The sequence below is a fragment of the Actinia tenebrosa genome, unplaced genomic scaffold (genome assembly GCF_029948245.1).
Source record: "Actinia tenebrosa isolate PJP-AT-01 unplaced genomic scaffold, QUT_ActTen_1.0 PGA_scaffold7__59_contigs__length_16204524, whole genome shotgun sequence".
Lineage (NCBI taxonomy): Eukaryota > Metazoa > Cnidaria > Anthozoa > Actiniaria > Actiniidae > Actinia > Actinia tenebrosa.
This window is the reverse complement of record NW_028292584.1, coordinates 3,671,503-3,697,867: the sequence shown is the minus strand read 5'-3', so window position 1 is coordinate 3,697,867 and position 26,365 is coordinate 3,671,503. Positions and strand designations below refer to the sequence as shown.

Sequence of the window (26,365 nt, the reverse complement as noted above, 5' to 3'; positions counted from 1 at the left end):
TATCCTGCTGATTGTTACTAACCAGTATATACACTGTATCCTGTTGATTGTTACTAACCAGTATATACACTATATCCTGTTGATTGTTACTAACCAGTATGTACACTGTATCCTGTTGATTGTTGCTAACCAGTATATACACTGTATCCTGTTGATTGTTACTAACCAGTATATACACTATATCCTGTTGATTGTTGCTAACCAGTATATACACTGTATCCTGTTGATTGTTACTAACCAGTATATACACTGTATCCTGTTGATTGTTACTAACCAGTATATACACTGTATCCTGTTGATTGTTGCTAACCAGTACATACACTGTATCCTGTTGATTGTTGCTAACCAGTATATACACTGTATCCTGTTGATTGTTACTAACCAGTATATACACTGTATCCTGTTGATTGTTACTAACCAGTATATACACTGTATCCTGTTGATTGTTCCTTTAAATGTTTTGTTTGTGATAGGGTTTAGCAATGATTTGTGGTGCTTTACATGGAGATGTTGGATCAAATACAAGAACTGTAAGCAATGTTTTAATAGTTAGTAGATTGATAAATTATTGATAAATTATTTCCAACTCACAGCAACTACTATCCACAAAATACCTGTTGATGAACAGCTGATATCAACTACTTACTTGTAATTTCATTAATTCCTACTTACAGCAAGGACACTTGAACCATGTACACTTTGAGTTTCTTGAAATTAGTCTAACTCTACAAATTATAGCAGTTAAATTTGAGATCCATAAACTTCATATTTTGGTTTGTCGGCTCTCTTTTTATGTAGTAGCTTTTAGTCTGCTCTAAGCCATGATCCTGTCTATGATACAGTACTGTGTTGTCAAGACTTCCACAGTCCCCTTTAGAATTTGCTAGATCTGCCTTCATATTGTAACAAGCATTTATTTGCTGCATAAGGTACTCAAGAATCTTGTTCCAAACATTTTGATGACACACACTGGTCCCAAGGCATCTGTAGTCAAAGACTTACAGCTGATTAAAGACAATGCTGTGGAATTTGCCTGGTAAGGAACAGCAGGGGGATTGATCCACTGCAATTTGCATTACAGCATGTTTCATATTTCTGTGATCTGTACTTGCTCATTAACCATTACCAACTACATATTAACTAAATTCTACTGAGAACCTCCTGTCAACCCACTGACAAAGACACTTGTGCTTGTGCTATAAATTGTGCTTCACCTTACTAAACTGAAAATATAAAAATGTTTTATATTTTACCAAAACCCTATAATTTGCTTATGACAAGATCTTCATTGGTTATGGTTATTTCAGTTACAATTCTTCTTTTTCTGCAGTTATATTGCAGAGAAGAATTGTACACCATCTCAAGATGCCGTTAGAGTTCTCATCCAGCATCTGTGTACAAAGTGTCCAGACAAAGCTGATTACAGGGTTCTGGTTGCAAAGGTATTGTGAAACTGAATAAATGCATTCTGGGTAATTGTTATTAGGTTGACTAGCATAATACATAAAAACACTTAAAATTCTCATGTTAAAGGTTTTGATGTCAGGTTAAAGTTCAATTCAGAAATTAGTTGATTTTTGAGAAGGGAGAAAAATAGGCCACTCAGGAAAAAAAAGCAAAGCACAGGAGAGAAACAAGCAACCCTACTAACATTTGATGACAGGTCCAGTTATCAAACCCACAACCAAAGCATACATGCTTACTGATGGTGCATGCTTCCTGGTGGTGCATGCTTCCTGATGGTGCATGCTTCCTGATGGTGCATGCTTCCTGGTGGTGCATGCTTCCTGGTGGTGCATGCTTCCTGGTGGTGCATGCTTCCTGATGGTGCATGCTTGCTGGTGGTGCATGCTTCCTGATGGTACATCTAGTCTACATGTATGGGACATGTTTTGTTTTTCTCCTATAAAAAAGAGAATTGAACCCCTGTTTGTGTAATAATTCCATGACCCTTGACAATCGCTAAGGAATTGCCCCACATACAGTAAATTATGATTGGGAGGGAGAAATCAACAAGAATCTAAAACATATTGAAGAGAACTAGATTTACGGTAGACCCTTTTTCTATGCAAGTACATTTGAAGCCTGGAAAATGGTGTCTGTATTAATGAATCCATTGTTTTATTGCAACAAAGTTGTGAGGCTTTGGACATGTTGGCATTTGTTTAGTAAATGCACAGATTCTGGGGTCACTAATAGACAAGTTTACTAGTAATGGTTTTCATGCCAATTTTATTATTTAAGGCTGCTGTTGATGTCCTCAAGAGTCTACCAGACAAATCCTATTCCAGCCTGATGGAATGGATTACCAAATACAGCAAGAATGCTAAGGTATGTGGTAATAAGGGTCAACAGAGGTTCAATGGCAGTTGCCTGCATAGTAGACTCAGCTGAGGTATACATGTGTAGTACTTAACAATACTTAGATCCAAAATTATCCCCTCTCCTTTCCCCACACAAGTCCCATTTTTGGTAGGCAAAAGTATGGATGTACATAAGACTGGTTAGATCCAAAAAGAAACTGCAATTATCTTAAAACCGTCAAATTAGAATGTGTTTATAATAGACATTTATCATGTCAAGTCATTGCTGACACTCTGAGAAGGTTCCCAGGTGGAACTTCTTGTTAAGATTGATTCTTGTCAGATTAGGCAAAGTCTTGCCAAGATCCTGGCATGATAATGGCATGACCCTTCAAGATCTTGGACAAGATCTTTTACGACATTAGCATAGACATTACCATGCCAGGATCTTGAAAATATTGGGTACTCTTGCCAAGATCCTTGCATGAACATGGCAAGATCTTGGCAGATAATCATGCAAAAACCTGCAAGAGCTTGCAAGCTCTTGCTTGCAAAATATCTATGAAGATCTAGGAGGACATTAAAAAAATGCAAGATCTTACTAGTTATTGATCTTAGCAAGATGTTCAACCTGGGAATTTACTGAAATGTGTTGATGGCTTGCTTACTCTAGATGAGCTACAGGGTGTTTGCTTTGGACTTCATATCAGAATTACTCTTGCAAGAAAAAAGGCCAAAGAATCAAGGTTGGTTTTGTTTTTAGTTTTTTATTCATTTCCTTGCGATCTGCTAACTCAGTCATTCATCTTTTAAGTTCAAACTGATCAAGAAACCCAGGTTTTGACAACAAAGAAAGTCCTATTGGATATCTTGATTGGAAGATGCTCAGATAGGGCTCCAACGTGAGTATTCCTCATGGCATGACCACGAAATAATGTATGCTTTGATTGGCTAGCTACAATGAAAAAGAATTGCCTGAAGTTTGAGCAGAATATTGTTCAAATTTATGCATAATGACAACAAAAAACTGTTTTTAGCCATTTCTTTATGCCAAGCTTTTTTTTGGATTATAGAAATTGCCTTTCTTGCATGCTCTTGCATGCTCATACTTTTTCTTTAAGTATTTCGATTTTCAATTTTTTCTTGTTGAATGTTTCTGATTACTACTACTACTAACAATTATAATAATCATAATAGTAGAAGGCTCTCTTGATAGGCGGCTGTGTTCCACACTATTATTAATGATTTTCCATTTGATCATGAAATAGCTGATGGTTAAAGGTGAAGTACCCAGCAATTAATGGCCAGTAGCCACCTTCTTTAGAAACCTCTGTGTATAGGTGTATAGATAATGGTAAACAGAATGGCATTTGTCAATATTATTAACATAACATAATCATTTCTTGCAGTGTTCGTGCCAAGGCACTGCAGCACTTGTCACAGTCCATAACATCAGGTGATGCAGAACTGGTAAAGCTTGTACAAGAAGCCCTTAAAGAACCGTTAGACAAGTCAGTAAACAGTAATGAAATCCACACTGTTGGGTCTATGATAAGAAAGAGGACCTGTGATGAAAAAGTGGGAGTCAGGAAGGCAGCACTTCAAGTAAGTTACCTTGCAGTACTAAGGTATTGCAATTATAAATGAATGAATGTTTTAGAATAGCTTATCCAGGAGGGTGGTTCTGCATTTATGCACACATACCCATTACATTCTACTTTTCTATGCACAACTTGCCTTTCTGAAGTTCAAAGAAAGAATGGTAACAACCTTTTTTTGCAGAGAATTGTGGGACATTGTGATCTCTTCTTGATAAATAGTCTTTATCTTATTTTATTTTTACATTTCCATATAACTGTTATTAAATTTTATTTGTTTTTTTTTTCCAATTTATTTCAGGCACTGGAGAGTGTGGTTCACCTTGATTTGAGCTGCCTTAAAAAACCAGTGAGTATGAGTACCACCACCACCACCACCATCATCATCATCATCATCATCATCATCATCATCATCATCATCATCATCATCATCATCATCATCATCATCATCATCATAACTGACAATAACCAACACCACCACCGTTATCACAATCGTTACCAATACCACCATTTTTCATCACTATCAACACCATTGTCATTAGCACCATCATCTTTATCACAATCATTACCAATACCACTTCCATCTATTATCACCATCATCACCATCAACACTATTGTCATCACGTCAACTCATTACCACAATTATTGTCTATCATTACCAACACCACCACCATCTATAGTCACCATCATCACTATCAACACTATTGTCATCACCACCAACTCATTACCACAATTATTGTCTATCATTACCAACACCACCACCATCTATAGTCACCATCATCACTATCAACACTATTGTCATCACCACCAACTCATCACCACCAACTCATTACCACAATTATTGTCTATCATTACCAACACCACCGCCATCTATAGTCACCATCATCACTATCAACACTATTGTCATCACCACCAACTCATTACCACAATTATCGTCTATCATTACCAACACCACCACCATCTATAGTCACCATCATCACTATCAACACTATTGTCATCATGACCAACTCATTACCACCAATATCGTCTATCATTACCAACACCACCACCATCTATAGTCACCATCATCACTATCAACACTATTGTCATCACCACCAACTCATTACCACCAACTCATTACCACCATTATCGTCTATCATTACCAACACCACCACCATCTATATTCACCATCATCACTATCAACACTATTGTCATCACCACCAACTCATTACCACAATTATTGTCTATCATTACCAACACCACCACCACCTATATTCACCATCATCTTTATCAACACTATTGTCATCACCACCAACTCATTACCACAATTATTGTCTATCATTACCAACACCACCACCATCTATAGTCACCATCATCACTATCAACACTATTGTCATCACCACCAACTCATTACCACCATTATCGTCTATCATTACCAACACCACCACCATCTATATTCACCATCATCTTTATCGACACTATTGTCATCACCACCAACTCATTACCACCTTTATCGTCTATCATTACCAACACCACCACCATCTATGGTCACCATCATCACTATCAAAACTATTGTCATCACCACCAACTCATTACCACAATTATCGTCTATCATTACCAACATCACCACCATCTATAGTCACCATCATCACTATCAACCCCATTGTTGTTATCACTGCCAACTCAGCATCATCAACATCATCACCACCATCTTTATCATTATCACCACTACCTCCATTATCATCACCATCATTATCAATATTGTCACCACCATCTAAAGTCACCATCATCACTATCAACCCCATTGTTGTTATCACTGCCAACTCAGCATCATCAACATCATCACCACCATCTTGATCATTATCACCACTACCTCCATTATCATCACCATCATTATCAAAATTGTCACCACCATCTATAGTCACCATCATCACTATCAACCCCATTGTTGTTATCACTGCCAACTCAGCATCATCAACATCATCACCACCATCTTGATCATTATCACCACTACCTCCATTATCATCACCATCATCAATATTGTCTTTATTTTCATTATCATCATCATCATCATTATCAGCATCATCATTTTCCACACTCCAGACTGTATCTCTATCAACTCTATGTGAATGATATATCAATTCAGGATGTGATGATGTTACATGATCGCTGCATGGACCCTGCCTTGTCTGTCAGAAAACAAGCAATGGTATCCCTGACTGCTTTGTTACAAGAACAACCTTCTGATACTGTACTTCAAAGGTCTGTCTGCAACAATTTTTATTATTTTTATATCAGCACCACTCTCCACCTGGTTGAGTACCTAACGAAGCCTTGAGAACAAGAATTGATGTTACCCATGAATAGAAATCATGTGCAAGAAGAGTAAAACTAGCAATTTGAAGTTCTGGGAAGCGATGAAAAAGAATGGAAGCATGGATGTGTGTGCCTGCTAACATCCATTTGCACATTAAGTCAAATTCTAAGCCAAATTCTAATTAAGGAATGGTCAATGCTTAGTGTGTATATATCTAGTTCTGGATGGTTGCAGGAGGTTACTTAAGCACAAAAGAAACATAGGAGTCGCACAAGGAGTAGCTTTTATGCAATTTGGCTGTTTTATAGCTTCCCCTAAACTTTTGCAAGCACTCAGAGAATGAGTCAGTGCTAGGCATGCACATTCTTCTGTATGCACGTGCACTATCCATTTCTTGTTCAAATAGATAATGAAATTGAAAAAAGTGCTGAGAGTTCAAAGGGGGAATGTTCAAATATAATATTAAAGGCGTAATTACATGAAGCAATTCTCTCTGCAACATGTCTTGCAGCAGCATTGCAACACAAGTTGCACTCAGCATTGCACCATGTAACCTACAGCTTTGCAGCAATCGTTGCCAAAAGTAGAATGATCCATTTCTACTATTGGCAAAGATCGTATCTCGGTTGCACCATGTAAACAATTTTGCAACTTGTGTCGGAATGCTGTTACAAGACAAATTGCAGCGAAAATTGCTCCGTGTAATGGCACCTTAACGCTGATCATCTATTTTAGTTTGTGGTTGGATGCAATCTTTCCACTGGTACTGGATAGAGAAACCACAGCACAAGAAAAGTGTTACAGCATCTTAGAAGATGTCATTCTTAGCAAGATAGTGCCATTGCACAGGTCCATTGCTGCACCACACATACTGGCCTGGAATCTCTTACAAATAGTTGCAAGTCCTAGTGGACAGGAAGTCAGGTAGGAGCGATACTGGTCAAAACAGGATTCACCACCAGCAAACATCATGTTAGAAGTAAATGGTTTGTAGGAATTTACAAGCTGAAATAAATTTACTCAATGACACATTGTAGGGCAAGCAAAAAAGAAGCAAGTTTTTATATGGGAATTCAGTATTCCCAGCTACTACTACTATCCATTATTAAACTTATGGTTGCTTTAAGTTTTTTATTACACTTGCACACCATTCATTAAAATTCTATATACTTTTTAAATTCCCTGCTGCATTTATTTATGGTGCAACTTCTGGACGAAAACTGTCCCACCCCTCCCTTAATGACCTTCTTATACTAACAATTATATATATTTTTGTTTTGTTATCAGGCGATATTTACTTAATGCATGCCATTATTGGTCCAAACAAAACAAACTAAACAGTACTCTGGTTAAGTCACTGATGTCGCACATCAACTCCACCAACAATAAGGTATCAGTAAGTCTGCCATCAGCAGGAGCAGTGCTATTGTTTTGATTCATACACCTTTCTATTCGTGTTTCCTGGCCTTTCCTTGCTTTATTTGCTTTAACAGTGATTTTAACCCCTGACTGTTTTGTTTTTGTTAATAATTCCATCTTCAAACCTCCCCCTCCCCCCCCCCCCCCCTTCCCTACAAAAATATGTTAGTTTCACATAATATGTAAAAAACCTCTTTAGGCTGTGTTCATAATGAATAGCAGAGGGGGGGGGGGGGGGGGGGCAGGTGAAATTGAGGGGAATCGGGAAGCTTTTGGTAGGAAAAAGGGGGGATGGGCAAATTTTTATCAGAAAAATGGGGGGGATGCACAATTTTTGGAAGAAGCTACAAGTCTTGCTTAGGGGGAATTGTATTTTTTTGCATGACTTTAAGGGGGGTATTAAGAATTATTCTGGACATTTCAAATTTTCATCTGCCCTCCCCCCCCACTCTGCCATACATTGTGAACGCAGCCTTACTACTCAGTGAGTGAAATAAATAGCTTTGACATCATATAATTCTAAACATTGAAATGCCTTCAGCCTTTTAAATGTTTATTGATGTTTGTTTCTCAGCCTGCTTGGCTGCTGTTGTCCCAGATGGCAAGTGCGTCGATCAAGATGGACGACAATCTAGTGATCCAGTATTGGAAGGATTATGCAGCAAAGAAACAAGGTTAGGAAACTCCATAATTTAATTAAATAAAATAGAAGGAAAGTTCCATTACCCTAGGCTCCAGAGGTTCTATTAGATTCCTGTGGTCGCAATGAGCAAGCCCTTAAGTCGTTACTCCTCACGACTTCCCTCAAAACATCAAACCCCAGAGTGGGAATAAATAACCTTTGGACCCTAGGGTAGGCTGGTGTGTTACTGATTAAAAACACATGTCTTTGCAGCCATTGATTACTCTTTCGTGAGGTTGGCTATAATTACATTACCTCTACATTCAATATTCTATGCACACATCTCTTTTAAACCAACTTGTTAATTTGAATAGAGGGAACACAAATCAGAAAACTTTGGAGAAAAACCTTACTGGCAAGGTAGCGGGCAATGCCTAAGAAAAATCAACTGAATCTCATATGTGAGAATTGTAAATTTATTGTCCCCCGTCATATCAAGCTAAACTCAAACTACACACAAAATAACCTGTTTTATATTGGCTGTCATAATGTATAGTTATACCCTTCAAAACGGAATTTTACTCGCACACATGTTCACTGGGATAAAGAGTGACGTTGTTAGATGTAATTGTGTTTAAAAAATACTTATCGATTCCTCTGGTACTGTGAATGTAAGTGTGTGTGAGATGACTGTTTTTATGAATGCATGCACTTGTTGCGCCACATCTGAACTATGCACTGGTCTTTGATTTAATTAACAGCTGTATTGATGCTACTGTACTGTTTTTGTAGAGTGTGATGATGAGACACTGTGTTGGGTGTTGTCAGTGATTGGAAGTGTGAGTGACAAGCTACCAGAAGACTCGGTCACAACACTCACAGGTAATGTCCCTTTTTTTGGTAAATGAGGAAACTGTTCCCCCTTTTCTGTCTGTTTATTTAGTCTTCTCTTACGTGGTTGGTTTTTACTCCTTCCTTTGATAATATGCAATATACATTTTTCATCATTCTTTTGGCTCTCCAGGTGACTTACAGCGCATGTTGAGTGGTTTTAAGAGTTCTCCAGAAATCATTGCAGCCATTATAGGTACACTTTGTAAGGTAAGCGTGTTATACGTTTCTGCTGATATTATTTCAAGGATTTCGTAAACACAGGAATAATTTTGATGTTTCCCTTGTGTTGGCAAGCTCCCACAACACAACGTCTTGGGACGCCGATTTGAGCAGCTACAAGGGTCCAAAGAGAAGTGAATGGAAGAACCCTACTAGAGTACCTGTCTTTCAACTGAGGGTTGTGTGTTTTCAATGCTACAATATGTTATTCCAACCCTTCTATTAGTCCTCATAAATTGGTGCACGTTTTTATGTTTCTTCTGTTTGTATTGAAGCTCTGCAGAGCCCAGCCCCAAGCCAAGGTAAGACTTACGTAACTAAATATGACATTTTTTATAATGTCAGGTTTGCCAATATCAAAGGAGAGTGCTTATGTGGTGCGGTAATATGGGCAACAAAGTCACGCTACTTATCGCACTGCAACATTGTGGCATCAGAGCAAATGTTGCTCAAATTACCACTCTGCGTGCAACAAATTCGCATTGTTGGAAAGAAAAGAGAGAGTTTTTTTACTTCTTTCATTGCAAATTTGAATCATTTCTCAAAGTAATAACTCTCTCTGTTCTTTGCAACAATGTTGCGTATGGAGTTGTAACATGAGCAACATAACAATGAGCAACGTAACAATGTTATTGCCTGTATTACCACACCTTATTGAAAACAGGTTTTTCCTGCATTTTACTTATGTTGCTACATGAACAAAAAACGATGTTGCTAGCACGCGATTTTTCTATCCCCGCTGGCAAATGTCCGGCTAGTGAGCTAGGATGTTTTTTCATAGCTATTCAAGCCCTCTGACTGAGGTGTGTGCTTTCCCTTCCAGAGTATGATAGATGGTTGGTGTGCCGACTTACTCAAAGCTTGCGAACAAACTCTGTCTAATGTAGTTCTTGATGAACACCAAGGTCAGTAACGAAGAATTTTACAGTCATGGGTACCTAGCATGGGTGGCGTACACTACTAACGCATCTTCTTTCACCACTGTGCCTTCCGAAGGTTCGGTCCATTGGTACAAGCCCTGCGGTCGCCACATGTGAATTGAGATTGTTTTATGTGTTGTTCTCTCCTGTGCTACGAGTGTTTTCTCCGGGTTCTCCGGTTTCCTCCCTCCGTAAAAATCAACATGAGTTGAGCGTTGTGTGCATAGAATATTAAATGTAGTGGTAGTGTGTGTGAGTGAAAAGTGTCCCCAATTAGTGCAAAAGCTCAACTAAATGATAATATAGTCAAACCTTTACGATATGGTTGCTTGTTTCAGGTTCAAAAGTCGACGATCAAACCACTGTTAAGAACCTATTCACTGTCGGTGAGGTTGCCCAGGTAACGAATACAGTACAGGTTATGTGCTCATTGGAAATTATATTGCCATATCATAGGTTTATTTTAATTCTATTAATTTCCCCCGCTAAATTATTCCAGTATAATATATATTATTTATTAACACCTGTTTATGAATGCCTGTTTATGAATGTATATGAAAAAGTGTATTTTACTGAGCGCGCCTTAAGGTGACTGCCTACTTTTGGAAAACGATTTAAACTTTTTTTAAAACTTCGATTTTCCGAATTGAAATTTAATGCTGATTCCAAATCTGGAAAGAAAAATTGGGTGTCCTGAGCTTGTTTTCGAGATAATCAGCATTTAATGGAAGCCTATAAGATAATAGTTATTTGCAGACTATATGATTGCACAAATGAAGGCTAGTCAATCATTCTACAATAATACATGGATATTTTTGACAAAAAGACAAAGAGATTGATTTGTCATATTTTGTAGTTTCGGTGCTTTTAAAAAATCTCATAAAGTTGAACAAAAATCCCTACAAAAATCTATTTTTTCATGTCTTACTGATATAAACTTTTTCTAAAATGTTGATATAACATAGATTTTTATGAGTTTTTTCAAATGAGCTATTAAAAAATAGAGTCCTGTGCAAAATTTGAGGGTTTTGCCCTGTTGAAGCTCTAAACGCATATGGTTCTTCAACAAAATCTTGTAGATTTTTCAGCGGTTTCTGAGCGCGCGCACATTGTGGGCTCAAATCGAACGTTCAAAAGTAGACAGCCACCTTAAAAACTCATTTCTTGAAGTTGGTTTTCAAGTTTTGAACAATTGTGTAATAACTTGTAATTTTTGTTTGCTAGCTTGCACCAGGCAGGACGACAGAACGTCTGTTCATGTTGGTTGAATCGATGCTGATATCCCAGCCAACCAACACTACTACCAACAACACCACTACCAACAACGACAACATGCCTCTACACAAAAGTCACCTTTCTTCTACCGTCAAAGCACATGCCTTTGTAACTTTAGGTGAGCAGTCAATCAACACTATTCAAGTACCTTTTTATAAAGAAGTTTCTCTCTAATATTCTCCAGAAAATAAGACTGTACCTAACAGCAACTCGATGTTCCTCATAATCATAATTAACAAACAGCGTTTTCTGTGCTCTGTTCAGTAATGAAGCACGCAGGAAGCGGCGTAAGGCAAGTGCTTCTCATCCTTCTTGAGTGCTTACCGGGCTTCCTAAGACGGTCGCAGGATCTAGCAGTACTTCTCACGCGCAGTTTTCGACCAATCCACGCACGCGTACCATCCCAACTATATGATAAAGGCAATATGATCATGGTAACGTGATTTTGGGTAAGGCAGTTTTCCTAATGACTGAGAAGCTCGCGATACAAACACGGTCGTGACACGGCAAGGCATGCGCCAGACCAATCACATTGCGCGATAAATTACTCTGCATCCAATCAAATGCTTGGAACATGGTGTGAACACAACGCTAACACGTTCATGCCAAGGTCACGGCACTGCCAGACCATTCATATTGTGCGAGAAAACTATTAGCCAATTAAAATTAAAGAAAACATCATGGTCACGGCACGCATACGGCACTGAGCCTTACACAATCATGTGAAAACTGGTCTATGATGCTTGTGGTGTTGTGAGAGTGACGTTTATAATATTCTTCTCATAGGTAAACTATGCCTGCAGAATGAGAACCTAGCCAAGAAGTGTATAGCAGTACTGGCACGTGAACTGGACCTGTCTGATGATCCTGCTATCAGGAATAACGTGATTGTAGTTATGTGTGACTTGTGTGTTCGCTATACTAGTCTAGTGGATAGATACATCCCGAATATCGCCACCTGTTTGATGGATAAGGCACCTCTAGTCAGAAGACAGACGCTCACTTTACTCACACACCTTATACAGGTCAGTGTTCAAATACAATCATTTATTCTAAGCATTATGTTTGATGGTTAGCCATGCCCTGACTTAGATCAGACCAGCGGTTGTTCCAGGGTTTGATCTGTGAGTTAGCCATGCCCTGACTTAGATCAGCCTAGAGGTTGTTCCAGGGTTTGAAAATTGAAAGAATCAACTCATCACATGGCATCACATGGTCTGAAATGTACACAACAAACAACTGTCTTGTAACCTGATATAACCATAATGATGACCCGTAATTAACAACATCACCATCTCAACTATAACCATCATAATCACCCATCCATAATTAACAACATCACCATCTCAACTATAACCATCATAATCACCCATCCATAATTAACAACATCACCATCTCAACTATAACCACCATAATCACCCATCCATAATTAACAACATCACCATCTCAACTATAACCATCATAATCACCCATCCATAATTAACAACATCACCATCTCAACTATAACCAACATAATCACCCATCCATAATTAACAACATCACCATCTCAACTATAACCATCATAATCACCCATCCATAATTAACAACATCACCATCTCAACTATAACCATCATAATCACCCATCCATAATTAACAACATCACCATTAGTAACTTACAAGATCGATAACTTTGCTATTACTACCATCCATATAATATTCCAATCAATTCTTAGAGGAGATCAATTTGGATGCACAACAAAGAATGGATGATATACAAGTTTTTTTTTATTGCAGGAAGATTATGTCAAGTGGAAAGGCTCGCTCTTTTATCATTTTACAACTGCTCTAGTTGATGAAGACAGGGACATCAGAAAATTTGGTGAGATGCTAGATATTTCCCTATGTTATATGTTATAAAAGAAATGGTCACCATTCATTCTGATGGACAGTAGAAGCGCAATGGTAACACATCTTTGATTATACAGTACAATATTTATTAAGCAGCCACACTTCAGGAAATTACCAGGTGACCGCATATAGTACCCAAACCGGCACACATTGCAGACAGTGCGAAAAAACTCTTTGAATGGGACTTTTATAACTGGCCGCTACGTAGAGTGGTTGGCTGCTTGATAAACTAAGACACAGATGACCATATTTTCCTCTATTTTGCCACTTGGGGGTTTATTTTTACTGCAGTGCTTTTGGAATGAAGGTTTGTTAGAAGAGGGGTAAGGGCTTATTACAGGCCGGGGGCTCTTTACTATTATTTTTTCCATAATTTTAATTATACTTTCAAACACAAGCATAACAAACAACATTACGAATAATACTAATACTACATATAATACTAATACTAACACTAAGGCTGGTAACTTATTTACTTTTTGGCGCCTCAGACTGGGGCCTTGTTAGAAGGAGGTCCAGCACGGAGGCTTAATAAAGGAAATTTGGTAGTTTAAGAACCTCTTTGGAACTGTTAGTCAAAAATAGAGCCTGACTGGTTGAAAGAGTTTCTACTGGACTTAAACTAAAAAGTCTTGTATTTTCTTCTCAGCGGACTTTTGCCTGGTCCATCTTCTACTGACCAGGAATCCAGGCATGTTTCAACAGCATTTTGTAGAGTGCATCTTTCATTTCAATTCCTTCAACAAGCATAAAGGTAAGACAATCTTCATTTATCTGTTCCACTAAAACAGTTACAAGTTATCTCATCAAGTTTTTCTTCTTTTAGTGTTCAACAAATTTCCTCAAACCGAACGTGAGAAAACACTTTTCTCGTTGAAAGGAGACACTAATGCCAGGTAAAGTATATATAGTAGGAATTTATTTTCGTTTCATTCTTTTCATAGCAAATGAAGGGATTCAATGAAAATACTGGTTTCCAATTCGGTCCATTTTCACCGAGTCTCACACATACACCCCCACATTTATACATATAATACATTTATTAAGCTTTTCATTATCAGCTCATTTGTTGCTCTTTTTATAAAGTGAGAAAAACTGGAGAAACAAGACAGAGAAAAGTTAGTCATGGCGAGGGAGATTACACTATATCGGATATTCACATGTGGCATCCGCCGAAAACAAACTAGTGACCTGACCCATAGCTAGTCTGAAAATGGTGAAAGATGAATATTTCACCGCCATTCCTGCCTTCCTCATGTACTACAACCCCAGATGGATGACTTGTTTTTCATGTTAACACAATTATATTCTTATTTCAGTAAACGCTCAATCATCTACCAGTTTTTGCTGTCTCACATGAGTGATGAAGACCGATTTAACTTGACTGGTAAACTGTGCCAAGAGGTGAGGCATGACCACTCTTTGTTCTCTAGATACTTCTATACTAAGGTTAAACGTTGAACTTTACATAAGCCATATATCTCATTGAAAATAAAGGATAATAAGGTGGTCATCTTTTATGTCATTAGGTTCGGCTCATGTGAAGTTCCACGTTTGAACTTGGTCTTGTCAAACTCATTAATAATTCATGAGGAAAACACAAATGAAATCACGACAGTGAAGAGTTCAGTAAATCTGATACAAAATGGTGTTCATTTGCATACACTTTAAGTTGGGTTTTCTTGGCCAGATTCACTATAATTTTGAAAATTTTAGTGAAACACAAGGGAACTAACCTAGACGTTTGATAAGTAATATACAGTTTTCGTGTCCGTGTTGTATCCGATATATTTTTAATGTATATATATCTGATACAACACGGCCAGTCATACTGTATATATTACTTAAAGCCCCTTTGCGACTTGATATTATAATGACTAATGATAATATAATGATAATATAATGACTAATAATAATCATATAATGACTTATATGATGACTAATGATAACATGATGACTAATGATAATATAATAATGATATAATGACTAATAATGATATAATGACTATTATAATATAATATATGGTGATATTCAGGTTCTGGGTGCTATCACAGATGGAGACATACCTCTTGACGAGGAGTCAGGCGCTCTGGTAAAAGACGCACTCAAAGTGCTCTGTAGCAAGGTAAATATTTGGACATCGAATAAATATCAGAGAAAAGAATAATAAGCCAGAGAAAACTTGCATTTGAACCCAGATTCAGATTTTTTTTCTCGGGGACATGACTTTTCTGAGATAGGGAACATGGTGCATTGTGGTGTAGCTTCGGTACAAACATCATGCCTTATATGGTGTTATTTGTACCAAAGCTAATCCACAATGCATCTGGTTTACCGAACTCAGAAAATAGTTATGCTATTCTTATACTGACCGGCGCTTTTGATACAAACACCATGTTATTATTGCGAACACTTCTCTGGGGTCCTGGGTATACCTAATGGAGAGATTCCATGCACTTTCATAAACAAAAATATAAACTTAGAGGAAAAGAACTTAGCCTTTGAACGTGTTATGATATTTTTCAAATATTTGAAGGGAATCAAGCTGTCGTCGATGCGCACCAAGGCTGCTGATGACATGGCTGATGAAGGTGACGCAGCAGGTGCTGCGCTCGTTCAAGCAAGAACTAAGTTTCTTACTCAGGTGGTTAACAGTCACTTAGAAAACGAGGGGCATTCTGGTCTAGCTTAGGTACAATTCCCGGGGTGCACGTGACATCATAGTTGCAATGTTGGTTGAATAAAACATCTAGTTTAGTTTTCCTGTGTTGTGTCAATCAACATTGATACCACGCCTTCTTGTGATTGTCATGCAAATATATGCACGCCACGGACAGTCCACGCCACGTATATGTGGCAAGATGGGCTAGACCAAAATGCACCGCGTCAGTTGCAAGGCGCAGGTTTGTTAGTTTAAATTGGGAAAATTAAACGATTGATCGTCTTGACAAAAGTCCAGGGTCTCACTGCCGCCATTTTAATGCAAAAGCAATTGAAAAATTTCTTCTTAGTGAAAGAAAATCTCTTGTCATGCAATAACATGGAATTGCTTCTTTCCAACAACCCCTCGCCCACATACGCGGGTCCATACGCGGTAAAGCAGCAGGTTTGAGCTTTGAGGGTGCTTGATTACGACATTCTCGGACCCAACTAAAAACATTCTTATCGCTATGCAGAGTACTTGCATTCTTCAGTCAAAAGACCCTTCATGACTCATTCATTTTGATGAACGTTTCGCTGTTTTTCTTGTCGTTTTTCACGCACGTCTAGTAACATTTTCTCCAAAATGTGAAGATGAATTTATGTATCATCCAAACGTGAGGGGGTAAAGTGGGGACGCCTGGGTATATATCACCAAACTATTGCATCAGTTTTCGAAGGTGTCACGTGACAAACCTTTGTGATGTCTTTCAGGTATTGAAGAAGAACATGATTGAGAATATCATCCCTATTATCATAGAGCTCAAACATATGGTTAGTACACATGGTCACCCTGGTGCTACTGGGTACAAGCCCTTTTCCATCCCGGCCCAAGGGACGACCAAAACAAGACCCGATAAATCTGTACAAACAAGATTGCAAACATGCCGACATATTCTGTCTTGGCCGAGCGTAAAATTGTCGATTCCTAACAAACGCTATACGCATAGTTTCATAGGGCAATCACCAATCAGTTATTAGACAGATTAACCATCACGTTTTCCCTTCCCTCAAACGGCAGACACTATGACTACGTTTTCATCGCTTCCTTGCGTTTCACTTCACCTTTTGGGTAGCATAGGTGGCTTTCGCGGCTAACGCGTCGTCTTTCACCGCTGTGAGTCCAACGGGTCGGGTCGCTGGTTCGAGCCCTGCGGTCGTCACATGTGAATTGAGTTTGTTTGATGTGCTGTTCTCTCCTATGCTACGAGGGTTTTCTCCGGGTTCTCCGGTTTCCTCCCTCCATAAAAATCAACATGTGAGTTGAGCGTTGTGTGCATAGAATATTAAATGTAGTGATAGTACGTTTGAGTGAAAAGTGTTCCCAATTCGTGCGAAAGCGCTAGAACGACTAGACACTTAAATAAAAGTGATTTATTTATTTATTTATTTTTTGCAAATCTTCTCACCAAAGACAAGAATTCTTTCATTTATCTACCATTTGGAGAATAATATTTTGCTTGCCAAATAACGTTCCAAATAAGTATAAAATACGAGAGTTTTAAGATTAAAAAATGCTTTCATTTCTTTGTAGCTGGAGAAGCAACGCTCTCCTCTTTTGAAGGACCTTCTTGCTTATCTGAAAGAAGTGATGAAAGATTACCGGAACGAAGTCCAAGGTACTTTGTTTGGACGAAGGGTTTTTATTGGACTTTGTTAATTGTAATTTTAGTGTAACTTTTCTCTAATTTGTGTACACTGCCCGGTGAACAAGAGATGAAGATAAATGGCGACTCACACTTCCTTCCCAAAGTAAATGGAGACTGAACCTTTTATTACTTGTTGTTGTAGAAGTGCTCTCTGTCGACAAGCAACTGGCAAACGAAATTGAATTTGATTTGCGTAAGTTTGAAGAGGAGCAGAAGGAAATGGAGGAACAAAAGAAACGAAAGCAGCAAGAAACTCTTCAGGTATGACTGAGAACAAAACTCACCACAATTCCAATAACTAGAAATCTGCTTCGTCTAAACTCTGACTTCATATCGCACGTGTAACCTAGCGGCAATTTTCAGGTCCCGAGGAATTCGCCACAAAGTCGCCTGTGTAAACGGGTCTTTATCACGTGACGGTGCGATGTTCCCATGCGATGTTCCCATGTTCAAATAGCAATGGTGAACTCTAGTGAACTTAAGGCTAAACCAAACTGATCTTTAGCCAAACTAAATTCATAATAATTTTCGCGTTATAAACGTCTGGATATCACTACTATCAGAATGCTTTCGTAATTTCTTAAGTTAACCTTAGTAACACCAAGTTTAATAAACCTTGGAATAAAAAAAAAAGAATTCGAAGAGGAGTCTGATAGTAGTGCTATCAAGACGTATTTTAATAAAAGAAGAAAGGAGAATTAGGTTCGGCACATTTAGCATTATAGTGAGAAACAAACGAGTGTTCATTGACTTTTATCTTATTTTGTTGGCTAGTCTCCTGGTCGTAGTCGTAATCCAACTGGCAATACTCCAGACTTTGTGACACCTCAGCTGAGATCTATTGACTTATCTACAGCGAGTAATGGTCAGTATTAATATCCATCAAGAGAATATGAACTTGTATCCAGTCTCTATTTTGAGAGGATTTTTGAGACTTGAAAAATTCGAAAACGCGCAGTTTCCAGACATAACAATACTCGCAAACTTTTTCTTCTGTTGCTCTTTCTTCCTTTCACTTCCTTCCTTCCACTTCCTTCCTTCCTCCCTTCCTTCCTCCCTTCCTTCCTCCCTTCCTTCCTCCCTTCCTTCCTCCCTCCCTCCCTCCCTCCCTCCCTCCCTCCCTCCTTCCTTCCTTCCTTTCTTCCTTCCTTCCTTCCTTCCTTCTTCTTTCCTTCCTTCCTTCTTCCTTTCTTCCTTCCTTCCTTCCCTCCTTCCTTCCTTCCTTCCTTCCTTCTTCCTTTCTTCCTTCCTCTTTCTTGCTTTCCATCTTTCTTTTGTTTGTTTTTTCCCTATTCATTGTATTTTTCCTGTCATTACAAGCTTCAGGTTTATCAAGGACCAAGTCTCTTTCTGATGCTCAAGTAGATCCCAAAGGCCTTCCCAAAACTCCATCTCAAGCACGTCGTCATACCCTGGCTACTGCGGCTCTGCTGAACTCAGCTCGCAAAGCCATGACTCAAGCCAGTAGACTTACTGAAGATAAGCGGAAGAAGTCTCTGGGACAGCAATTCAATGCAAAGGGGGTAGAGACCCCACGAACAAGACATTCAAGTGCTGCCGAGAATCAAAGCAATGAGGGTCGATCTCCTCTGGCACCTCTCATAGCAGAGGCAAATGAGAACCAGGATCTGCAGGTTAGTAAGACAGGGAGATTTTTATTGGACTTTTATGTTTTCCCGTTTCCAACTTTTTGAAAATAAGTCTCCTTGTTTGAGTTGCACATATATTCGTAATTCGAAAAACTCTCTTATTACGCGAAATTTTCACGAAACTTTTGTTTTGTGATTTTGAAGAAAAAACACTCCCTTCTAAGACACTTTACTGCGATTCCTAGTCACACGCGACCAAGGGAGAATAAAATCTTATACGAAGAATTGAATTTTGGTGGACGTCAATCAAAAGGGTTTCTTAAACATGTCTAAGGATTCTGACTCCGAATTTCAAACGTTTAACTGCAAACTATCAGTATTGACTTATCCTATCTAGAAGAAACTCAAATCATAGCCATAGCGATAGCTTTGCAATCAAGCGTTAAGATTTAGAGCCGGAAACCTGTGACATCCAGCGACAAGAAGCATGAGATAAGGACAACGATTTTTGCACATTTGCATGTGTTCACGTGAGTATTCACATCAGTCCTGGTGTAGAAACCAATAGAAACGATAGAAACCCTTTTGATTGACATCCATCCAAATTCAATTTTTCGTTTGTGATGAAGGTCTAGTTGGTCGTGTGTGACTGGCAATTGCAGTAATTTTGTGGTTTCATATTAAGTAAGAGTAGCAAAAACAATGAGAAATAGTTCGCACTTATTAGACATTTTCAGATCTGGTACTACTCTTTTAGTAAATGTAACAACAACAAGAAACAGTTAGTGTTTTTTTCATTAAATCGAATATTCATTTAAATATGCATAAATATGCATTATGGGTGGTCATTTAATTTTCGTGTCATATCTTAGCGACACTTATTTTTCGCAAAGTCAAGTGTTGCGAAAATGTCGTGTTATGGGGTGCACCCAAAGTAAAAAGGTCTGCAAAGCAAAGCACCTTTACATAACACTACACTGTTATTCATGCTTCACTACTGACAGTAACTGTACTCTTGATTACATCACTTTAAACTATATTACTGCCTTTCAAATCCTGCTTCACCATTCTCTCCATGCATTGGACGCTGTTTTATTCCATTCTCCAGTTTTTCCTGAATTATCATGTCTATACTCACTGTTGACCATGATTGTGTTCATTTTTCCTTTAGCCCTCTGAAACAGAAAAAGAACTTTGCAAAACTCCAGTCAGGAGTAAAAAGGTGACCCGAGCGGCCAGTACACCGGAGGGCAACATCTCTCACCTGTCTCAGATATCCTTCTGCATCAACACAAGTGCCATTCCTCCACCATCGCCTATTCCTACATCACTTCCAATCAGGCTTTACCCCAAGGACAAAGGTCAGAGGTTTTTAGTATTTCTATTATTTGAGATTAATATTTCCTTTTCAAAAGTCAAAAGCCAAATATTGATGAAAGCTTAACTGAGGGAGCTGTTGTTTTATTTTGATAACAGATGCTCAACCTGGGTTGATCTTGAAGAAGGGTGTGGCAGAGGATGGACAAGAAAACCAACAAGATGTCATTTGTCTACCCTCTCCTGATCAAAGGTACATTGCTGTTGTTGTGTTTTGTCACATCCTAATGAGGACCTCAGCCCTTTAGGACAGAGGCACAGTCATGGAAAAAGAATGCATTCTTGTCACATTCTCATCATGTTAAGGTCTGCTAAATCCATCCCATTCCATTTATCTACCACTTTTGTGTTATTGTCTTAGAAATGTTCTTAATAAATTTGAAACACTTGGTGTGTCAAGCTTTTTTACTGAAAGAACAGTACAAAGACTGTTTTATGCCATGCCTGTGTTGTATGGTGTGGATTTGATATTAAATATGTCTACTCCTTGCTATGTATTATGAGATTCCTTACACATTACAACTACCTTATTGCATGAAGTTTCAACAACATGCTAATTTCGCGATTTTGGAGGCCGCATAGTTAAGGGACTCTTTAATTTCTCTTTTAATAATTTTGTCCTGTTTAGACTTCCAAAACCACGAAGATGGAATGTTCAGTCTCCTGTAAGTACGAATATTAGCGACATTCATTCTAAAACAAATTGTCAGTAAAAGTCAACTCATCCACAGGGAAGACAGACTTTGAGGGCCCAAAACCCTAATGTGAAGTTATTTACACTTCCAGTCGACTTTGCAGTTGTAGATTTTGAAAAGCTTAAGGTTGCTATTATTAGTGCTAAAACAGCTTATACTTTATCAAGTATTAACTGGAAAAGGCTTCATTTAAAAAAAGCTTGCACAATAATGGGCTCTGACTGTGCAAGCTGAGGTGTTGACAGACAGAACACTTGCCTTGGCTTTGCATTTAGACAATTCAACTAAAACAAAACAAAGGGGCGTAAGAGATCCAAGTAAAAACTCTACACTGTAGACTCTTTTTTCATCAATTACCGCAGCCTAAGATTTATGATTGCAAACTGGCGTAGTCTTGTAAAACCACAATGCCACAGGTTAAAATATAAATTACTGCAAAACTGAGCAAAAAATGAAGCAATACTGCATAACCACAAACCTGTATTTCCCCTTTCTCCAATTTGATCATAGTATGACTGTTTTAAAGTCGTTCTCTTTAAAGAAATTTTAAAAAAACAAAAAAAAAACAACCATCTCAAATGTCAAATAAACAATGGTTTCAAGACTAGGTTATAAATCAGAGTGCACCTTTCCATACTCTTAGTGTATGCTACTTCTCCTACTTTGACTTCACCATTGTTTCAGTCTCATTCAAGCAATATTTGTGAAGTCTAGATCCCAGCAATTTAATCCTCTGTTTTCTTAGGTGTCGCGATTCAACACCTGATAATAAAGTTATCCTTTTGTTTTTTGTTGACTTGAAACCCACTTTCCTATCATCCCAGTACATATATTTTTCTTTTCTAACTAAAATTCTCTTCTTGTTTCCAGGATAAGAATAAATCAGTCAAAACAAAAGGCAATACTAAAAACCAGAACAACTCTATTGCCCAACGCACCAGATCCAAGAGATCAACCACCAGAAAATAAAATATTGCATAGGGATGCCATCAGGGTTGTCCATGTCTGTTTTTAAAATGCTAAGAATATTTGATTTGCACTTTGATGTGGTATTCCATTGAACATTTTGGAAATTTGTAGTGACATATGGGGTTGTGTGGTCGCAGAATGCTGATGGATCAATTATAATACTCTATTTTACAGTTCAGTGACCATGAATACTAGTTCCAAGAAGAGGTTGGAAACATGCATGGTAACTCCAGCCTTGACTTGAAAATATTATTCATGGTCACTGAATGGAACTGTAAAATAGAGTATTATCAGAGTGATTGAATGATTGTCTACAAAGGGTATTCTACTCATTCGACATATGGATTTAGTTCATTTTTTCGATTCCATTAAACATTTTAAAATCACACACTCTAGCCTTTACCATCTTGACTGATGGCACTGAAAGTTAAATCCCAACTTATTCAAAACAACCAAATATGATTTTACTTGCAATACTGTTTTTACTGTGCAATATAGTTAGAATATTGTGGTTTTCATAATTATTTCACTGTTAGTTGTTAATACCATGTACAATCACATTTAGTTGTCTATGTAATTATGTCCTAATTTGAACAAATTACCCATAAATAGTAAACCTGTTTGATTTGAGCATTTTGAATACTCGTTTAGCTAGTTCAGATGATAGGTTTTCCTATCTCTGAAGATTAAAGTTCATTACACTCATATTTTAAAGCAGATTTTGCATGACTGTTAAAGTCTCACACTACTGATGTAACGAGCTAAAAGCTATATTTGCACTTGATGTAGTCAGTGGCGGATCCAGGGGAGGGGTGCAGGGGGTGCCCACCCCTCCCTGGTTTGACTTTGTGCCCCTATACTTCGAAGATAACCAATACAAAATAATGTTTTTCCCTTTGATTCTAAGGGGTGCACCCCTCCCTGGGTTAACTTTGTGCGCAACACTCCTCCCTGAACAAATTCCTGGATCTGCCCCTGGTAGTGTTTCACGATGGACATAAGTTTATGTCAAGCGACTGGTGTAGTTTTTAATGATGGACATGGATGTCAAGCAACAAATACTTCTCATGATGTAGCATTTTGTGATAGAAAAAAGTATGTAAATCATTAAAATTCAAAAGCATCTTAAACATATATATTTGAAACAGCCATGATGTTACCGAGTTCATGAAACTGTACATCCCTAGTCACTTTTACTTTGAAATCCAACCAAGTATCAGCCAAGCTGTTTCACAGTCAAGAAACCTACTCTACTAAACACACATCACTTATCATTTACAGCAATATTCCTTACATTATGTGATGTAGCCTAAAATAATAGATATAGCCTAAAATAATAGATATAGCCTAAAAAGTTGTAACTTTTTTTACTTCTGTCAATCAAAACAAATACTCTGAGCATAGGAAATTTGTTCTACATTTGCCAAAATCCAAAAGGCTTCAATTACAGCTAGTTGTCTGGGTAACATGATGAATTAGGTATAGATTCTTCATTTTTAAACTTAAACCTTCAAATGCTTATTACCCTAAAACAACCTCTGAGCTGATCAAAGTCAGGGCATGGCTAACTCAGATCAAACCCTGAAACAACCTCTGGGCTGAGCAACACTCCTGATCAAAGTCAGGGTACGGCTAACTCGATGATTAATTGGAATTTAGTTTGTTAGGTTTTGTAAAAAGATGAGAACCATGAGAAAATCCCTCGAATAAAGTACGAGTACATAGTGTAGCAATTCTCAGACTTCAAAAACAGTTCCAATGATGCTTACCAATGACGCTTTCTACCTAACAAAATAAGCCCTCCCATAACAGCAAAATGTCTAGAAGCTAACTGTATCTGTGTCCAATGATCAATACGATCATTTGCTTTATACCAGAACTTAGTGTCTAAATCTGATAACAATGTAATTATAAGTAGCTGCCAAGTTGCTAGTTTACCAAAATACCCTGCCTCATATCCACCATAAATACACAAACCACAACCAACATAAATGACTACTACTACTATTAACATGATGATTCCACCAGGAATATGCTTGACTAAGGCAATACGATCTTCTCTATTGATCCACAACATGTATGCAAGGTAGAACAGATAAAGTGCCAGGAGTTGCCGACCAATTTGAAGAAAGTTGGACACCTTTGCTAAGCCACGCCTACTGTCAGTAAGGCCTCCAGCAATGAACAAGTAACAAGCAACAACAGCAACTGCTCTTGCAACTACTTTTACCTGAAATAAAATAGAGTAGTTTATATAAGAGATAAGGGTAATGTAGAAGTATATTCATTTGGATCTCTGAGGTTGTGCGTTTGATTTCTGGACTGTATCACATGACACATTGTATCTCTGTTGAAACTAAGGGCACTTTCCACCAATCAGTCTGAGTGGCCAGTTTTGGAATGGTATGCGTCAGTCCTTAAATAAAGGTTAAAACGCTAGGGCGAGGGTTTGCAATGAAATTCAAGACCAAAGGCCACAGCCCTTGGTCTTGAATTTCAATTGCAAATGCAAGCATGTGTGTTTTAACTAGTTTAAAAACCAACCCAGCCCTATTTTTAATGTTTGATGAAGGGCTTGAATTTCAATTCAGCCTGCTCTCTGTTAGTATCATTGCTGAATTCAAAACCTGGAACAGATTTTCCATCGAAATTCCAACTTGACATTAAACAATAGAAATAGGGCGAGGTTGGCTTTTAAAAATGGATCAAATTGGCCTTAACCCAGTTTTAAGAACTGATGCGTACCATTTGAGAACTGGATGCTTGGACTGGTTCGATGGGCTGGGCTTAATGGACAATATAGTGTTTGACCACTATTTGGAGCAGATAATGACATTTAAATGCTTTTGTCAGCTGATTTAAATCCAGCAATTTAACAACGGCTGTCGGCAGTATCTCCTGTTATCTTCTTGCTATAGTGTCAGTCATAAGTTGAAATGCTGTCAGATTGAACCAACATAGCAAGTTTTATTACAACAGGGGACTAATATATTTTCTGTAACAGTCCGTGATATTTCTCATAAAAACAATACGATTTCGGAATTACGCCAACAGCTATCTCGAAACAATCAAAGAAAACTTGAATTTTTACCATCATGAACTCTGACCAATATTGCTTGTTTTCAAAGCAAGTTGAGATAGCCAAGTAAACTATGTGAAAAGCAGAAACTAAACCGCAATTTCTTCTGCCTATATCCAAAGTCATTCCCGTAGCACAGACAAAATAGATTGAACCGTGGAGGTACACATCGAAGTTCTCTCTCAACATTTCCATCGAAAAGATGCTGGTTGATGGAGTGTAGGCCTTGTTTGTCCCTACATATTTATCGGTAGATCGTCCTAGTTTCATCAGCATGCAAAACAAATCAAAATAAGGATAGCGAGTAACAAGAAAAAAGCCTATCAAATCTGATAGGAGGACGAATTTCTCAAAGAATCCCATGATCAGAAGATCACTTTGAAGCACAAAAGAAAGACTCGAGCACAAGACTGAAGCGTGGTCTACCCTAGGAACAAATATGTACCTTCAGGGGAAGGGTAAGCAAAAACTTACGGATGCTTTTGATAAACTTGTTAGCTTTGAGATTAAATTTTACCTTAATTATTTTACTATTTCTTTAATAAAAACATGAAATTCTTTAAATACCAAAAGCTTAAATTAATTGGAAATTTTTAAGGATACATTCATTGAAATCTCCCTCCCTTGCCCTTCCCCCGCTAAGTAAATATTCTATCAGTTCCACGGAGTGAGGGAGGGGAGCTACATTTGCTTTTTTGACATAAATAAAATATCATCCACGACCAACAAAACATTTTAGCATTATAATAATAATAATAATAATAACTTTATTTAAGTCTCTATCTTCTAGCCGGGCACAAGTACCCTACTAATCGGGGAGACTATGTTAAAAAAATGCCTCATTTTCAATTAAGAATTTGCATATGCGTAAGAG

At 37.9% G+C, this 26,365-nt stretch overlaps 2 protein-coding genes across 3 annotated transcripts in view; one reads left to right on the top strand and one right to left on the bottom strand.

The window, feature by feature from the left end:
• LOC116294802 (condensin-2 complex subunit D3-L) overlaps window positions 1-23,546 on the top strand; it is a 30,116-nt gene extending 6,570 nt beyond the window's left edge. Inside the window, exons 8-41 of one of the 2 annotated variants that reach the window (XM_031702461.1) lie at window positions 474-530; window positions 930-1,036; window positions 1,331-1,442; window positions 2,245-2,331; window positions 2,977-3,049; window positions 3,118-3,205; window positions 3,713-3,908; window positions 4,203-4,250; window positions 6,027-6,142; window positions 6,933-7,121; window positions 7,485-7,587; window positions 8,191-8,290; window positions 9,031-9,120; window positions 9,263-9,339; window positions 9,627-9,653; window positions 10,175-10,256; window positions 10,610-10,671; window positions 11,496-11,664; window positions 12,333-12,571; window positions 13,320-13,404; window positions 14,083-14,187; window positions 14,260-14,329; window positions 14,753-14,837; window positions 15,469-15,558; window positions 15,970-16,077; window positions 16,848-16,907; window positions 17,668-17,752; window positions 17,925-18,043; window positions 18,557-18,647; window positions 19,109-19,416; window positions 20,543-20,732; window positions 20,848-20,941; window positions 21,377-21,413; window positions 22,314-23,546. In XM_031702461.1, the coding sequence (XP_031558321.1) occupies window positions 474-530; window positions 930-1,036; window positions 1,331-1,442; window positions 2,245-2,331; window positions 2,977-3,049; window positions 3,118-3,205; window positions 3,713-3,908; window positions 4,203-4,250; window positions 6,027-6,142; window positions 6,933-7,121; window positions 7,485-7,587; window positions 8,191-8,290; window positions 9,031-9,120; window positions 9,263-9,339; window positions 9,627-9,653; window positions 10,175-10,256; window positions 10,610-10,671; window positions 11,496-11,664; window positions 12,333-12,571; window positions 13,320-13,404; window positions 14,083-14,187; window positions 14,260-14,329; window positions 14,753-14,837; window positions 15,469-15,558; window positions 15,970-16,077; window positions 16,848-16,907; window positions 17,668-17,752; window positions 17,925-18,043; window positions 18,557-18,647; window positions 19,109-19,416; window positions 20,543-20,732; window positions 20,848-20,941; window positions 21,377-21,413; window positions 22,314-22,412 (3,648 nt within the window). In that variant the 3' untranslated portion in view covers window positions 22,413-23,546. Of the gene's footprint in view, window positions 1-473; window positions 531-929; window positions 1,037-1,330; window positions 1,443-2,244; window positions 2,332-2,976; window positions 3,050-3,117; window positions 3,206-3,712; window positions 3,909-4,202; window positions 4,251-6,026; window positions 6,143-6,932; window positions 7,122-7,484; window positions 7,588-8,190; window positions 8,291-9,030; window positions 9,121-9,262; window positions 9,340-9,626; window positions 9,654-10,174; window positions 10,257-10,609; window positions 10,672-11,495; window positions 11,665-12,332; window positions 12,572-13,319; window positions 13,405-14,082; window positions 14,188-14,259; window positions 14,330-14,752; window positions 14,838-15,468; window positions 15,559-15,969; window positions 16,078-16,847; window positions 16,908-17,667; window positions 17,753-17,924; window positions 18,044-18,556; window positions 18,648-19,102; window positions 19,417-20,542; window positions 20,733-20,847; window positions 20,942-21,376; window positions 21,414-22,313 lie in introns of both variants that reach the window. The other variant, XM_031702460.1, reaches the window with a different exon arrangement.
• LOC116294791 (transmembrane protein 101) lies at window positions 23,460-25,906 on the bottom strand. The gene is made up of 2 exons (XM_031702448.2): window positions 25,504-25,906; window positions 23,460-24,642 (listed from the first exon to the last, which is right to left on the bottom strand). The coding sequence occupies exons 1-2, from the start codon at window positions 25,852-25,854 to the stop codon at window positions 24,178-24,180; spliced, it is 816 nt and encodes a 271-aa protein (XP_031558308.1). The 5' UTR covers window positions 25,855-25,906; the 3' UTR covers window positions 23,460-24,177.
• Window positions 25,907-26,365: the final 459 nt, after the last annotated feature.